Here is a 14,683-nt window from a genome sequence, read left to right as displayed (position 1 = left end):
TTTACAAGTCTAACCAACCAGAACCAGGAAGGTACTCTAGATCTCCAGAAGGAAAAACTTGTCTAAGTTAAAACATGAACAGAGTGAGATTTTTTGGCAGGTTAAGTTGACGTATGTGTCAGATAAATCAATAAGGTGTTGTCTGTGTCAAATCCATTGAAAATGCACATAAAATATGATTCATACTCAAGAAGCAGCACAAGAATTCAAGTCCAGTCAAGTGAGTTGATATAAGACTTTGAGCAATATGCTTTATTGAACACCAGCATGTAGGGTTATTTCATATATGTAGTTCAAAAAGATTGAATTTATATATTTATATATAACATTTTTACAAATGCAGTCAAGAGATTGTTTTCTGGATCAACAGTGAGGAATGTCAGTTTCAGATGGTGTTCAAAGTTTAACATGCACAATATACAGTAACTAACAGGGAGCGTACCTGTAGTAATTTAGTCTCAAACTGACCTCAAATTAGGCCTTGCCAGAAATGGAATGTGAGTCTTTTAATAAAAGATAGATAAAAGATTGCATTTTTTAAATCATTATTTAAACTAATTACATACAGACAAACTTTAAGCAAAATAACTTCTTCAATAAGTTAGAAAATGGTTTGTCGGACAGTGAGAATGATGTGACTGGTTTGTACATACAGAGAGACTCTAAGCTGAGGTCATAGGAAGTGATGCCAGTTATATAAATAAACGCATATGGAATAAAAACCCTGTAACCCCGCCCCTAGTAGCCACGCCCTGAATGAGGCCCGCCCATCAGGGCTCAGATCAGGAAGTGGCAAAGTGGCCACTCCTGCGTCAGAGTCATTCCGTTTTCTCGATTTTGCCGTCTTTTGTTGGTGCCTCTGTGGTTTTACGCAGTGTTTTGTCTGAGTTGGAGTTGATCTGGTTGGTGTCCGGCGTTCCTGTACTCTTATTGGCTGAGTGTTTCTCCAGATAATTAAGCATTTCGCTGAGAATGGTTTGAAAGGTGCTAAGTGCTGCGCAAATCGCCGGCGTTCCGAATCCATGCGTGATCAGACTAAAAAAGATAATTAAAATGGTGATTAATAACAATACTTGCATTAGCATATTCACTTTTTTAATAACTTGAATGTGCAAGACTTCCAAAGTCATTGGCTTCCATTTATTTTAGGTGTACTAAAACAGGCAGTTATGGTGATTGTATCATATTTATCATTGTTAACATAAATGCAAATGCCCTTTTGTTACTTATATTGGCTAACGCATTTTTATTCTTATGGTTACTTTCGCATAAGTGGATGTTTGCTCTATTTTTGCATGCAGGTTTCAATTTCATACCTGAAGTGTGTTAGGTGTCTCTGAATGTCCAAGTCCAGAATAGGTGTGGGTCTAGAGGAACCGAGCGGAGATCGATCCTGACTTAACAAATCCTGAAATTCCTTGCAGATCTGCCTGCAGAGACACAAAGCCATTCGAACCGTTACAAGGACGCATTTCCAAAATCCAAACCAAAGCAACATTCCTCATAATTAATGCATAGAAGATATTTAATGAAAGTTCAGTTGTTATATGTTACATGCGTGCAAAGACGTATCCTTTCCTCCAATCCTCAATGATAAAACCTCATTCGCTAAGGTGCATCTATTTTTGAAAATGAGTTCTTATGTAGCCAGACTGGATTAGATAAATCACATCTGGTGCATATGAAGGTTTCATTTAGGAATTTATTATTCAAGAACTCAAATATATATCCAAGAAAGTGGTATGGATAAACTCACTTGGCTAAAAGTACTAAAGATTTGCTGTCTTACTTGGTGGCCAGCACCATTTTCTTCCGTGCGTTCTGTTCCTTTGGTTCCGTGTGCTGGCGGGCGAGATGCTCCCCGACCGCTTTGGTGGGAAACTCTGTCTCACAGGTGTAGCCAAAGTCCCGAGCCAGATGGAGTGCTTCCCCTACACACACAGAGGAGGAAGATAAGGGAGAAATGAAGCCGGGAAATCAGTTCATTCTCTAAATACTGCCTGAAAAATTGCAGAGATGTTGCATCAACTGTCTCATGCATTTCTAATACTTAAACTCTTCCCTTGAGTAATATAGATTTTGTCTGTAGAATAAACATATTCCAGAATTTTATGCCAGAACAGATTTGTTTCAATCTTAATAAGAACTCGACCACAACAAATAAAAGAAACTAAACCAGATGCATCAATATCAGGCTTACAAATTGTTGAATTGCAAAAATGCATTCATCAACAGGTCCTAAAAACTAGATATTAAATAACCTGGAATGAAAATGTCATTAAGTCATGAGTCATTGCACAAACATCCAGCATCAAATCAAGTCATGTCAGAATTCAATGTTAGAAACAAAAGCATTCATATGAAAACAACCATTAACTTAATAAGCAAGAGGCGGAATTATAAAAAAAAGAAGCACAAATTAATCCATACCTTCCACTAAAGAGGTCAACAGTGTGACGTTCGCCGCTTTCCTGCGGCCTGCTGGGAGATTGAGTCCCAACCGGTCCAGTTTCTCCCTGAGGCACCGACCGCCATTCTTTGACTTGGCCCTGACCCACACAGATGGAGAAAGTCCATCAGCAACACACTTACATGCACTTCACATGTCACATTTCATATCCACTGAAGAGCGTTTGTTGCCCTTCTCAACCGCTCCTTATTTTTTCCAAAGCACTTTTACATTATTAAACCTAAACGCTCTAGAAACCTACATTTCCAATTAAGCACGAGACTAAACAGGCTCACAATGCTTATTTTGTTGGCTTCATTCAGGCTATAATGTGTAAAGGGTAATCAAATATTTATTCAACAACAAATATTCAATTTTTTCTTTATATAGACTGAGTTTCTGAATGTTTTTCTGGCGATTCTTTTGTTTCTGCAGGTGTTAATGAACCTGAGCTTTACCAGCATGTGTTGTCCTGTGTTTAAAATGAGTGAGTGAGTGAATGTGTTTCTCCTCTCTTCTTGTCACTGGCCTCATTTCTGCTCTCCAGTCTGTGTCCCTCATCAATAATGGAACCTCAGCTTCACTGTTCTCATTCCCTCTCTCTCTCGCTCTCTCTCACACACACACACACACAGACACACACACACACACAGACACATCCATCCACATTCTCTTCTTTATCTCTGGATTAAATGTCCAGGACTCCATCTCTTTTTCCTCTTTCTGTCTTGCATTTGGTTTTGAAAATGAACTAAATAAGTGCCTTTCTTCATTTTCAATACTTGCATGAATTTATTTTGCTGTAATAATTGTAATTACTGATTCTGCTACCTGTATTTAAGGAAATCTGGAGTTGGCAAAAAACATGCACGAGATCTTTGTTAAACTGAATGCAGCTAAATGTGTGCCAATAAACACTACAGCTGTGCTTCTCTTAGACTTGGTTCAGAATTCAGTGCGTTCAGGTATTTGATATCTATTCCAAAATTCCAAATGTGTGCATTCCAGTTTGAGTTTCATGTGTTTAAAGTGCATCTCTTACCTTCTTAATATCCCACCGAGTAGTGAAGCATTGAGACACTCTGGAGGTGAGAGGCGGCGTTTGACTTCAGCGATGGTGACTTTGTACTTTGAGGTAGAGCTGAGTAGAGAAAGTCTTCCTGGTACAGAGCAGAACAGGTCTGTAGGGTTCACTACACACGTGCCACCTGTACACAACAACAAAATGCAACAAACATCACGTCAAACCTTTGGAAATAACCGGCAATGGTGCTTGCATGTTCTGCTTGTGGCCACAAATGAGAAAATCACCTAGATTCTTCAGAAATTGTATAAAAATGACAGTATATCAGATCATTGCAAAGAAATCAACTGATAATGGTTCATAATGCTTTTTATTTTGCAACTATTTCAAAAAGCATGCATTGAAGCTGTGCAGTTGTATATGAGTGGTTGACATGTAACATGTCCATGAACTTAAAATCTATATAAACAAGCTTATGCATTGTAGGTAACCTTTTAAAATATTTTAATGAGCTTTTGCCCTATAGTTAGTTTTAATGCATTTTTAAAAAAAGTGCAAATTTTCCATGTAGTTAAAAATGAGCAGGCATGCATAAAAATGATTAAAATGTTACTAAAATGCAAATAATTTAAAGTATTTCATGTCAACTACCTGTATGAATAATTATCATTCATTCAGAAGTATTTTGCACATTTAATTGCATATTAAATTGTAAGAGTTTATTATTAAACACTGTATGTCAAATACAAACAATGCCTAGATCCATTTATGTTGCCAAGATCACAAGCTCAGCTAGGGCTGGAATCAATGGGTTCGGCTACCTTATTTAGCCACGTCGTGTGTGTATATGTGTTTGAGTGTGAACGTGTGTGTTTCCTGAAGGAGTTTTCTGGCTAGCGGGCCTCTAACCTGCTCCTGATCAGTCACCCTAAAGCGCTCTGACAAACCCAAGATCTCTGCTGGCATGCAAGTTCACTTCACATTAATTCCATCCAAAATGTTTTGATTCAAAGTAGTTTGTATTTTATGTTGCCAAGGGCAATTGAAAAAGAGCTATTGCCGGTAGTCTGGTCGCGCGCGCCGGGCCCAGAGGCGATAGCGGGTATTTAAGCGCGAGGGAGAGTAGCCCGAGGCAGCGCGCGAGCGATCACAAAGCGAATCAAGCGCTTTTTGCGAGTTTGCCACGAAAATTAAAGAAAAAAAGACATAGGCCAAATGTCATTCTGTTTCTATTTCAATTTTGGCGGTGGTGTGTTTACGTGCGCGCCTCGCGCTCATCACCCAAAACACACACACACACTCACACACGCGCTCTAGAGCGAGCACGCGCACAATGAGAGAAAAATGCAGTGTGTGTGCGCGTGTGAAGGCGGAGTGAAGCGCGATCAAATTCCTGAAAGCTACTAGGAATAATCATGATTAAAAATACAGACGACTTTTCTAAGTAGGATCCTCGTTTCCTGACTGATTTCTTTTGAAAAAGGTTATCTGAATATTCAAAGAAGCCAAAGCTGCAGTCAGTGTGAACAACATTAATATGATCTCTACTGAATTTGGAGCCGCGCGGCATTAACATATCAAAGCGTGCGCCCGAGGCGCGAGAAGCTATCGATACCGGAGCGCGAGGTAAAGCAATGATTATTGGTTGTGATGGTTGGAGCGGCGGAGCTCGCGGCTAAATCCTGCACACCATTAACTGGAAGTGATGGCGAGCCCAACACCTAGACAGAGTTTATTAAAAATTAAGCGCACGAGACACCGCTCGCTTTATGGCAAACTCCACACGTGTGTCGATCCGCTGCTGCTTTGATGAGACAGACAAAGATGCGACTGATATTAAGAAAATATTAAGAAACGAACACGATTCAATTCATCCGCACAAGACTCGCGGTTTTACAAAATACGGCGGAAGACAGACAGAGAATACAGAAATTCTTCTGAGATTATCTTGAACTGCTCTCAGTGGAGAGAGTGTTTTATCGAGGTTTGTACTTCTGAAAAAAAGATAGTTCCTTAATTAGTCTCAGACTAATTAATTAATACATTTTCTCTGAATTGCGACGTCAGCTAGAAAGATAATAGTAAACATGTTTTGAGACAGGTATGCCTAATACATTTTAAAAGAAACACCAACGTCTAGGACATCAAAACCATCACCAATAATAATAATAACACCCTACATTTTAAACAACAAAAGATTTTTTTCAGAAAAAAAAGCATATATAATAGCCTACGTAAAATATCTTATGAATTTGCAGATTTTTGCCCGAGGAAACAATACAAAATAATACAAATGGTTGCATCCAATATGTAAATACAATGCAGTTAATTAAGCTAAATTCATTGACGTTTTTCCTGCTGATACTGAAATGTATATTATTTTTGTTGCATTTGTTATTCATCTTTTTTTCTTCAGTAAGAGCAATATTTTAACAATCTGACATTGAAAGCAGTAGGCCTGTTGATTAACATTCACATGAATGCAATACCATTTGATAGTAAAGCCAAAATCTAAAAAATATTACAAATAAATTATTTCCCTAAATTTTTAGTAAAATATATGTATTATCTTTTGGGGATTTTTAAATGAATAAAACCAACTCGACTTTAGTAGGACTATCTTTAAATTAAAAGGCAAAAATGCGTGCTAAAATAGTAAATCCTTGTCTTTTCACTGAAACGGTGTAAATGGCGATTATTTTCATATTTATAATGATCAAATAAGAATTCAAATCATAGTTAACAGAAATAACTGACGTTAGTGAAACTATAATTATAAATACAAAATTAAAAAAAACTTATAAAATAAATTAAATGAGTGTGTGCTTCTCTTGATTTGTTTACGTGTGTGTGTGTGTGTGTGTGTGTTGTGACCTTACCTCTCCGAATCACTCCACCTTGTCCATTTAACACGAGTCCGCACTGAGCGTCGACAGATCCCTATAGACACACACACACATATATTAACTTTATATTAATAAACTAATCTTACACATGGTGATCAGTATTTATTTAGGTTTTGAAGAGGCATGTGTGGCAGATTAAACAGATCACGTGGTTACAGGTAGGCTAGTTAAATTGCAGAGGAACCTGTTACATTATGATGTCTAACCAACATATTATTTTACTTTCTCTTATCAGTGATGTCATCAGCCAAGGGAACACTAGATTGCATCAAAAGAAAAGAGTTAATCCTTCTCACAAGCCACGACCAGTCTGGAGGCCAAGTCTGACACAGAGTCTCAAAAAAAAAAAAAAAAAAACATTCACCCACACACGCTCACATACTGACGTGCTCTTATAACCCTTTAACAAACTCATGCTCTATTTTTCTTTTCCCAGCAGTTAAAGTGATTATAAAATCAATATACAAACCCGTCGGATCAGGCATAAATTACGCGTGTGCGTGTTAAAGGTGCGGCAGCTTCTATTGTTCCGCGTGCCAAATCTGTTTAGCGGCTCAAAGATGCGCTTGTGTGCACGAGACTGACCGCATCTGTTCCGTGGCCTTCACCGAGCGCATGGTTTCATTCAGCACCAAAGAAAGGTCCAAAACCTTTTCACGGGACGTATGTGTTGTTTTCTGTGTTTTTGTGTCTGTTCTCCTGTGGGCCTTTTTTGTGTGCGTGTGCAGAATGTTCCAGAACACGCGACAGCAATACCAAAATGAACCTTCACCATTTTTATTAAAACCACATTTACACTTTATAATAGTGTCCTATATTATTTTATCACTTTTGTGAAGCTGCTGTTGAAAAATTTTCAATGTTGCAAAACTGCTTCTGTGCTAACATGCTTTATGAATATTTTATTACAAAATGTTATTGCAAAATAATATAATAATAATAATAATAATAATTATACTGTTGATTTTTTTTGTCCATGTTATTTAAATATGCCATGTAAAACACGACAAGCATATAAAAATATGCAACAATTATTTGTAAATTTTTAGTCAAAACAATAAAAAGAAATTGTACATACCATTTTATATTATTAACGAAAGCCTATTCCATGATCTAATATTTTGTAAAATCGTTTTATTCTGTTATTTCTATAAATAGGATTCTTATGTTATATTTTAAATACTAAATTTAGTTCTATTAAAATTAGAATTTCCTTTTTATTCAATGAATTAAAATATATCTAAAATGTAATCTGCTAGCAAAAATATTTTCTTTCAAAAAATATATTTTATCTTTTCAACTTAACTGTAACACAGAAGAATTAAAATAACTGTATAATTTATTTTATTTTAACATATTTTTAACATTATCCTTGACTCACCGGTTAAACTTGAGCTGTTTCAGATGTCTGTGCATAAATAACCAGTTGATTGACATTAAGTCCTAAATTGGATAAACTACGGTGCTCTACTGCGGAGGATTTGCCTTTTGTTCGCACTTTTCAAGCCCTTAATCCGCCTTTTAAAGGAGGAAAAAGAAACAGCGGCTTTACAGCAGCGAGGCCCGACATACGCGCCGCCGAATTCACACTTCTCAATATTCACTATATTAAATATGTAAAATCCGCCAGTTAAATCAAAGGTAAGGATGGAGTTTTCAAAGTTTCAAAATATAGCTAAAATTTAAAAATCTTATTTATTATGTCGTGAAATAATCCATTTCTGCAAATCGGACTGTTTTTTTTTTTCATTGTAGGATTTTTTTCAGTGTTCATAAGTTTATTTTAATAAGCTATTTCGAAATATGAATGCAGGCCTATTATTCGTTATTAAATTAATTTGTTTAATCGCCTCGAGTTTTCTCTTTCAGTCTCTCATGATGTCTCAGATTTTTTGTCGAAGCCCTCGGGCAATCATTTCTTCTGTTCGGGCAGTGAAAGTGACTATACAACATCCCTGAAGGCGTCAACTTCTCTGCAGCCTGCGCGCGTGTGAGACGGTGGTGACACGTTGAGTGTGTGTATTTTGTGCTTGAACGGTAGAAATGCCGGTGAGGTGTACCTGTAGGTCATCGGCCCCCGTTGGCGGCAGCCCCAGACCCGCCCCGGACAGCAGTCTTTGCTCGGGGTGCATGCCGTACTGAGAGCCGTGGCTCATGATTGACAGGTCATGCCTGCGGTACGCGTCCAGACAGCCCAGTTCCCGCCGCTGCTCGTCCAGGCACGAGGACTTGAGCGCGCGGGCGTTGTGAAGGTTGATGAAGTCCGCCGGTTCGCCGTGATGGAGCTGCTGGTAATACTGCTGCGAGTGATGGAGAGAGTTTAACGAGTACGCGTCCGGGTTCACGGCCGGGTGGCTGTGCTGGAACTCGTAGTGGAAGGACTGGTGGTGTAAGGGCGTGTACTGGTTCGTGGGAAAATACGGGGAGGCAAATTCGGTTCCGGTAGCTGGGTATGTAAGCGGAGACGATGAAGAGTAAGCGACAGACGAGTTGGCCACAGATTCCAAGCACCCAAGTTGCATCAAACGGTAGCTGTTTGATCCGTCGTGACGTATCTGTGCGGGGAAAAAAGAGAAAAATATGAGGGATGTCATTTACACGCGCTCGGAGCGATCCGCGCGCATTTCTCACGCGGCGGAAACTCAAACCTTCCCCAAACACACAAACACACACACATCAGCTCAAAGTGTCTTTAGAAAAGTACCTGACGGCGATGTCATCTCTCCGTGCCTGGGAGGGAGTGCGTGAAACACACTGCAAACTGCTCCACGAGCTCACAGCGTTTTTTCCCTCCCTCACTTGTCTATCATTTGCCACGGAGTGTGATATTTGACTATATTATTATTACTACATCCGTGCAAACGCCATTAAAATCCGTTTCTACACTCGTTTCACTGCAGGTAAGCACAAGGCACGAGAGTCTGATAATTGTTATTATGTATAAAAAAAGAACGAGCAAATGGTTCCAATCACAGTAGAGACTTTTACAAGAACTCCGGAAAGCCATATTTGCCACGAAAAAAAAAAATAGTAAAAGGCATTTTCATTAGAAAATAACACGGTATAGGCTATTTATCATCGCCTTACAACAAACTCCCCTCAGATGTCTCAACTTGCATTTCGCTGTGCTAAGTGATCCTAATTTCACTCCATGCGATGCTACGCTAAATGAAATGAAATTAGATGATCATTGTGGAGGTGATAAAAAATGAATTTAAATACCTCCGCGTCGTGCACCAGTCCCGGAAATGTGGCTGACATTCTCGCGATCCAATAACCCGATTTCCTCGCGCTGTTGGACGAATGAAAGAAAAAAAATTCCCAAAATAGCGCGTGAAAATGAAATGTCGCCTCGCGCAGTCGGTAAAAGCGGCTGAAATGCCTCCCCTCTGCACAAAGCGCTCCCTGGCTCGGATTTTGTACTTGCTGGGTATTTCTCCGGCTGATGTCGTAGGTCCCTTGGTAATATAGAAGTTTTGAAAATTAAGCATCAGCATTGAGGAAAGGGAGGACAATAGAGAGAGCAGCCTCATCCCTGGAGACACGGAATAAATATTGTATCTTCGCCTAATAAGGAACCAAGTGCGCTTTCAACATTTTGATGATTTTTGTGGACATTTCTTTAAGGTCGTTTGTGCTTTCTTTAGCAGAGCCGGTTTTATTTGTCTGTTTTCCTCGCGGCTTTACCATTTACCTGCTTTTTATGGATTTTTTTCATCAACACGTAAGTTTTACTGGGTGTATCGTGTCACTGTAAATCGGATTGCACGATTAAACGTTGTGTTTTGTTATTCCACTGTGGTCTTTATCTGTTTTTATCAAATATTTAATTTCTGTTTAACTGAATGAAAGACACTTGAATGAAAGCAAAATTAATTGCAGAAATGGCAGATCGAATAAATCACTTTAACGTGTTCTTATTTATAATTACACTGCTTTAAAAAAATAATCGAACAACTCGTTTGGAAATAATGTTGCACAAAATCATTAAACAGCAGAATAATATTAAATCTACGATTTATTTAAACACTGTTTTAATGCCATGGAATACAAATAGCCTATTTTCTACCACCGTACCTATACGATAATTAGACAACATTATTTTTTAATTCATTTAGCCTGTTTTAGATACTGTAATAATCGGTGTTGTGCGGTCACTTTTGATTCAGTTTAATTCTCCTGCAGCCAATCCAGTCAACAATTATTATTATCATTTCCTGTTCTATTCTGTTCACCGTTAACCGAACCGGGACAGTGACGGTCTGACCCATGCTGCAAGTGTTTTGCGCACGTTTAGGATGATAAGTGGGGCGCGCGTGGGGGGTCATCGCTCAAATCGGCCTGTCGGTCAAATTAAGAGCCACACAGGTGCATGAAAAGACATGGAAACCCGTTTAAACCGTATACATGTCCTTAATATTAATAGCTATATATATATATATATATATATATGTATGTGTGTGTGTGTGTGTGTGTGTATATATATATATTGTTCCTATGAAAATGAAACCTCTAATGACACTTAACAGTTTACAAGTAAGACTTTTTGCTCATGTGCAAATGTGTGTGTGCGTGTGTGTGTGTGTTTAAGTGAGTCCCATTCGCCTCGTTCTCAGTGTTTCTGAATGTCTCCTCCCTCCCCAGCAGCAAAATACTCGAGTCTTTGGGGGTTTTGTGTCTATGAGAGCTTTGGAAGTTTTTAAGTGTCTAAAAAGCTTATGCTCTCCTTATTTAACCCAAATTACCGCCATTACCGCGGGCTCGCGCCCTCGTGCATGAGGAGGGCGGACGGAGACGCCTCGAGCTCCCGGTGTCTCCTCTCACAAACATACACATATACTGACGTATTCCGCTCCATAAATGTTTTACTCGCAAAACAACGTGAGAGAAGGGAAGCCTCGTTTTATTTTCATTTAATGCGCGAGGAAAAACAGCTGATTTTATTTTAAGTAGATATATTATTGATCTAGCAGGCCTACATCATTGGCTCCTTCTCTGCGAAACAGAAAGGAAAGGAAATTAAATATATGATCCTTGAAGACCCAATAACACCATGAATTCAGATGAACATAATAGCCTACAATGTAGGCTAATTAGCTAAACTAATAAAACCATATCGAATGCTAGCCATTGGTTCGTAAACTCAATGTTGAATTGCACAAAAAAGAATAACAGAATACAAAAATGAGCTGGTTGTTGTGCTATAAATGCACTTTAAAGGTCTCGAGGTGACTGTGAAAATGCATTGCCCAGCAGGAGGCTCTTATGAAATAACACGGTCTGGTTTCAGATATATATCTAAGGCCTCCAGGCAGACTGTAAATTACACGATGTGAGCGCGAGAGAGCCCGTCCTCTCACGTGAGGGATTAGAAGCTTTCGCTTGTGTAGTCTGCGAGAGCTCGCGGGATTGAGCGAAGCACCAGTTGCACGGTAGACGGTCTTAATAGGGCTTAACGCGCAAAGCAGCGGATGCACATATGCACGCTATACCGGTCAGTGCTCGAGTCCATCTGTTCGGTCTGGATGCTCCTCGAGATGCTGCCACCTCGTAAATCCACCACCAATCCATGGAAAATTAGAAATAAAAATAACAGATGCAAAATGAAACTTTAGAGGAGGTGTCCATCCCATAAACTGACCCAGAGTTGACTGTAGCCTAATTGATTTAACATTGGATTAAAAGCGTCGCAAACTGTGACTGGCATCTGGCTGCCACCGGATCATCAGAACTGTCATTTGGAACAGCAACAATCATAAACCAAGACAAATATGCCAGTGACTCTTAAAACATGAATTAACCATATCAACATGCAAGATCGAAATGTTTTGGCTGACACTCAAACATTTCTAACAAAGGTTATAATTAGGTACCAATAAAGTAAAAACAAAAAAAGAAAACACTGGTTATCAATATCTCTGTGTAAACATGGTTGATTTATTCAACTTAACAGTATTCATATTGCAATTTTACTATGGCTAGTTTATGAGCAGTTCAGTTAGGAGGGTCTTAGATTAATATCAGAAAATTATCGTTCAAAAGTCACATTCAACCACATTTGTTTATAAGGCTTGCTGATTAAAAACACTTTTTTAAAAAAAGAAAAAGAAAAATCTGACGCTGTCAAAAACTTTGCCAGAGCGTCGTTGTTGTTGTTTTGTTTTTTATCTAAAGTTTGGCACCAGCGATCAAACATCTAAAATAATAACTACTAAAATATAGAGTGAATCTAAAACATATAGTGATAGAAAAAATAAAACCATTTTAATATAACTAATTAAGTTTAAAATAATGTTTGTCTTACATTGAAGTGGCCTGTTTGACTAGTGGCCAAATCAAGTTCATCTGAATGAGGATGTGTGAGTGAAGCTCAATATGGTGTCTGCGTCCGTTCAGTAACGGCTCTCTAGACTGTAAAACACGGAATAAGGTGTTTACGAGATAATCATAATTACAAAGTATGCGCAGTCCTCATCGATGTGACCTACATTTACCACACACACACACACACACACACACACACACACACACACACAAGCCGTATTTTATATGCTAATAGATTTGGAGGGGGAGGGGCGCAGCGTCAGTTTCAGCGCGTGGTGTTTGGTTTAGTTAATGAAGTGCACTAAATTAATTTTCTCTCTGTTGGGAGAAACGAAATATGTAGCCAATTTCATTAGGGTAGAAGGATGAACAGAAACATATAACGTAAATCTCACTCAATTTATGCCATGCAAATTTAGCTGTGAAAAACAATATGGTTAAACACATTTAACTTACCTCACAAAAAAATAAAAAATAAATAAATATATAAATAAAAAAACGACCAGGCCTCCGGCTGCACTGTTCGGTCCAAACTACAGTCAATAAATGGTCAGTGAAAAACTGTAATAAGAATATGTTGATCAACAACGTACGAGAGGATTTTAACTAGGCTATTTAAACTCAATAACAGTTTTTCTCTTGTCTCCGATCTGTCAAAATATGAGCCAAATGTTATCTCTCGAGAAATGACCAACTGCAAATTTATTTCGCCCAGTAGGCTACACAAACACCACTGACCTCTAGTGTGTTATTTTTCCTTGAGTGAACTAAGCTGAATCTTAAAAATTAATTTAAATCTATAAACGTGCCAGATGCGCGCAAATGAGCGTTAATTAAAAGAACAATCTGCCAAAATAACGGTAGAGCGCGGACACGCGCACACACACAAACCAAAAATCACAAAAACCTTGATGAAGGCCTCAAAATAGTTTCCAATCCACAGCTTGATATAAAAATAATAATAAAAATAATTCATATAGCTAATAAAATATAGCCTACGTTTGGTAAAAAAAAAAAAAGCCTATACAATTAGCACACAGGAATGACCTAACATTCATTTTTCACCGAGTTCGTTATTTCTGACAAATTAAAGTAGTCCTAATAAATTCTACATAGGCTACAACATCTGTTTGTTGGCACGGTCTTAAACTTCTGTCATCGGTTGCTTCCGTCTCATTTCTTCATTATTTCCGAGTCAAAGGTCCGTTATAAACGGAGCGTCACGGTCCAGTGAACTCAGCAAACTTCTGGACGCGATACTCCAGTCGTTTTTATAGCAATGTAAGGCTTTGACATCATTCTAACACTGTACGTACATTAACCACGACCTTATGGAAGCATATGGGTAGCAATATTCAATTTGGAATGTAATATGCAAAATGACAATGCAATATGTAAAATGGCAATGCACTTCTGTATTTACATTTACATTCTCCAATACATTTGTGCAACGTTTGGTGCAAAATGAAAATGAAAATTAAATTACATAATTTTCATTTGCCATTTCACACACTAGTTTTAATATGTAAAATTAATACTAAATTTAACGCTTTATAAGTTGCAAAATGAAAATGAAAATGTATTACAGAAATGATTAGATATGTATAACATGTTCAAGCAAAAACTGTTGCAAAATTATCTAAAATTAATAATTGTTCTTAATTGCATTAACACTCACAGTCAAGACACTTACGATTGCATTTTCATTCAGTGTCCTGCAATAAATGTAGCAAAATTCAATGTGCACATTGAAAATGCATTCCAAGCCTATCACATCTTTGCCCCCTCGCACCACGTCAATCACTACGTGAACAGGGCGGGGCTTGCAGAAGGTCAGAGACTCAATACTCAAGAAAAGGATTCAAGTGAGAGAACATGGACAAGTTGTTCAGTGTACTTTTTGATCATATCGGTTTATGGCAGTGATCACCAATCTCGGTCCTGGAGGGCCGCTGTCCTGCAGAGTTTAGCTCCAACCAG

The 14,683-nt window shown here is 38.3% G+C and overlaps 1 protein-coding gene across 2 annotated transcripts; it reads right to left on the bottom strand.

Annotated features, from left to right (window-relative positions):
- Window positions 1-246: 246 nt before the first annotated feature.
- Window positions 247-10,328, bottom strand: LOC132091780 (transcription factor AP-2-delta-like). 2 transcript variants are annotated; one of them, XM_059497887.1, is made up of 8 exons: window positions 9,602-10,328; window positions 8,440-8,934; window positions 6,353-6,413; window positions 3,492-3,657; window positions 2,431-2,549; window positions 1,790-1,931; window positions 1,317-1,430; window positions 247-1,035 (listed from the first exon to the last, which is right to left on the bottom strand). In XM_059497887.1, the coding sequence occupies exons 1-8, from the start codon at window positions 9,638-9,640 to the stop codon at window positions 819-821; spliced, it is 1,353 nt and encodes a 450-aa protein (XP_059353870.1). In that variant the 5' UTR covers window positions 9,641-10,328; the 3' UTR covers window positions 247-818. The 2 variants fall into 2 exon arrangements, with proteins under 2 accessions (XP_059353870.1, XP_059353871.1); XM_059497888.1 differs by lacking the exon at window positions 9,602-10,328 and adding an exon at window positions 9,084-9,245.
- Between the last annotated feature and the right edge of the window lie 4,355 nt (window positions 10,329-14,683).

Source organism: Carassius carassius, chromosome 18 (assembly GCF_963082965.1).
Source record: "Carassius carassius chromosome 18, fCarCar2.1, whole genome shotgun sequence".
NCBI classification, from domain to species: domain Eukaryota; kingdom Metazoa; phylum Chordata; class Actinopteri; order Cypriniformes; family Cyprinidae; genus Carassius; species Carassius carassius.
This window is presented reverse-complemented; position numbering and strand designations above follow the sequence as displayed.

Excerpts from the sequence above, each read along its gene's own strand:
- LOC132091780 (XM_059497887.1), bottom strand. The coding sequence starts at position 9,640 with ATGTCAGCCACATTTCCGGGACTGGTGCACGACGCGGAG. Across the intron at positions 8,935-9,601 it reads GACTGGTGCACGACGCGGAG|ATACGTCACGACGGATCAAA; the intron begins GTATTTAAATTC and ends TTCCCCGCACAG. Across the intron at positions 1,431-1,789 it reads AAAATGGTGCTGGCCACCAA|GCAGATCTGCAAGGAATTTC; the intron begins GTAAGACAGCAA and ends GTGTCTCTGCAG.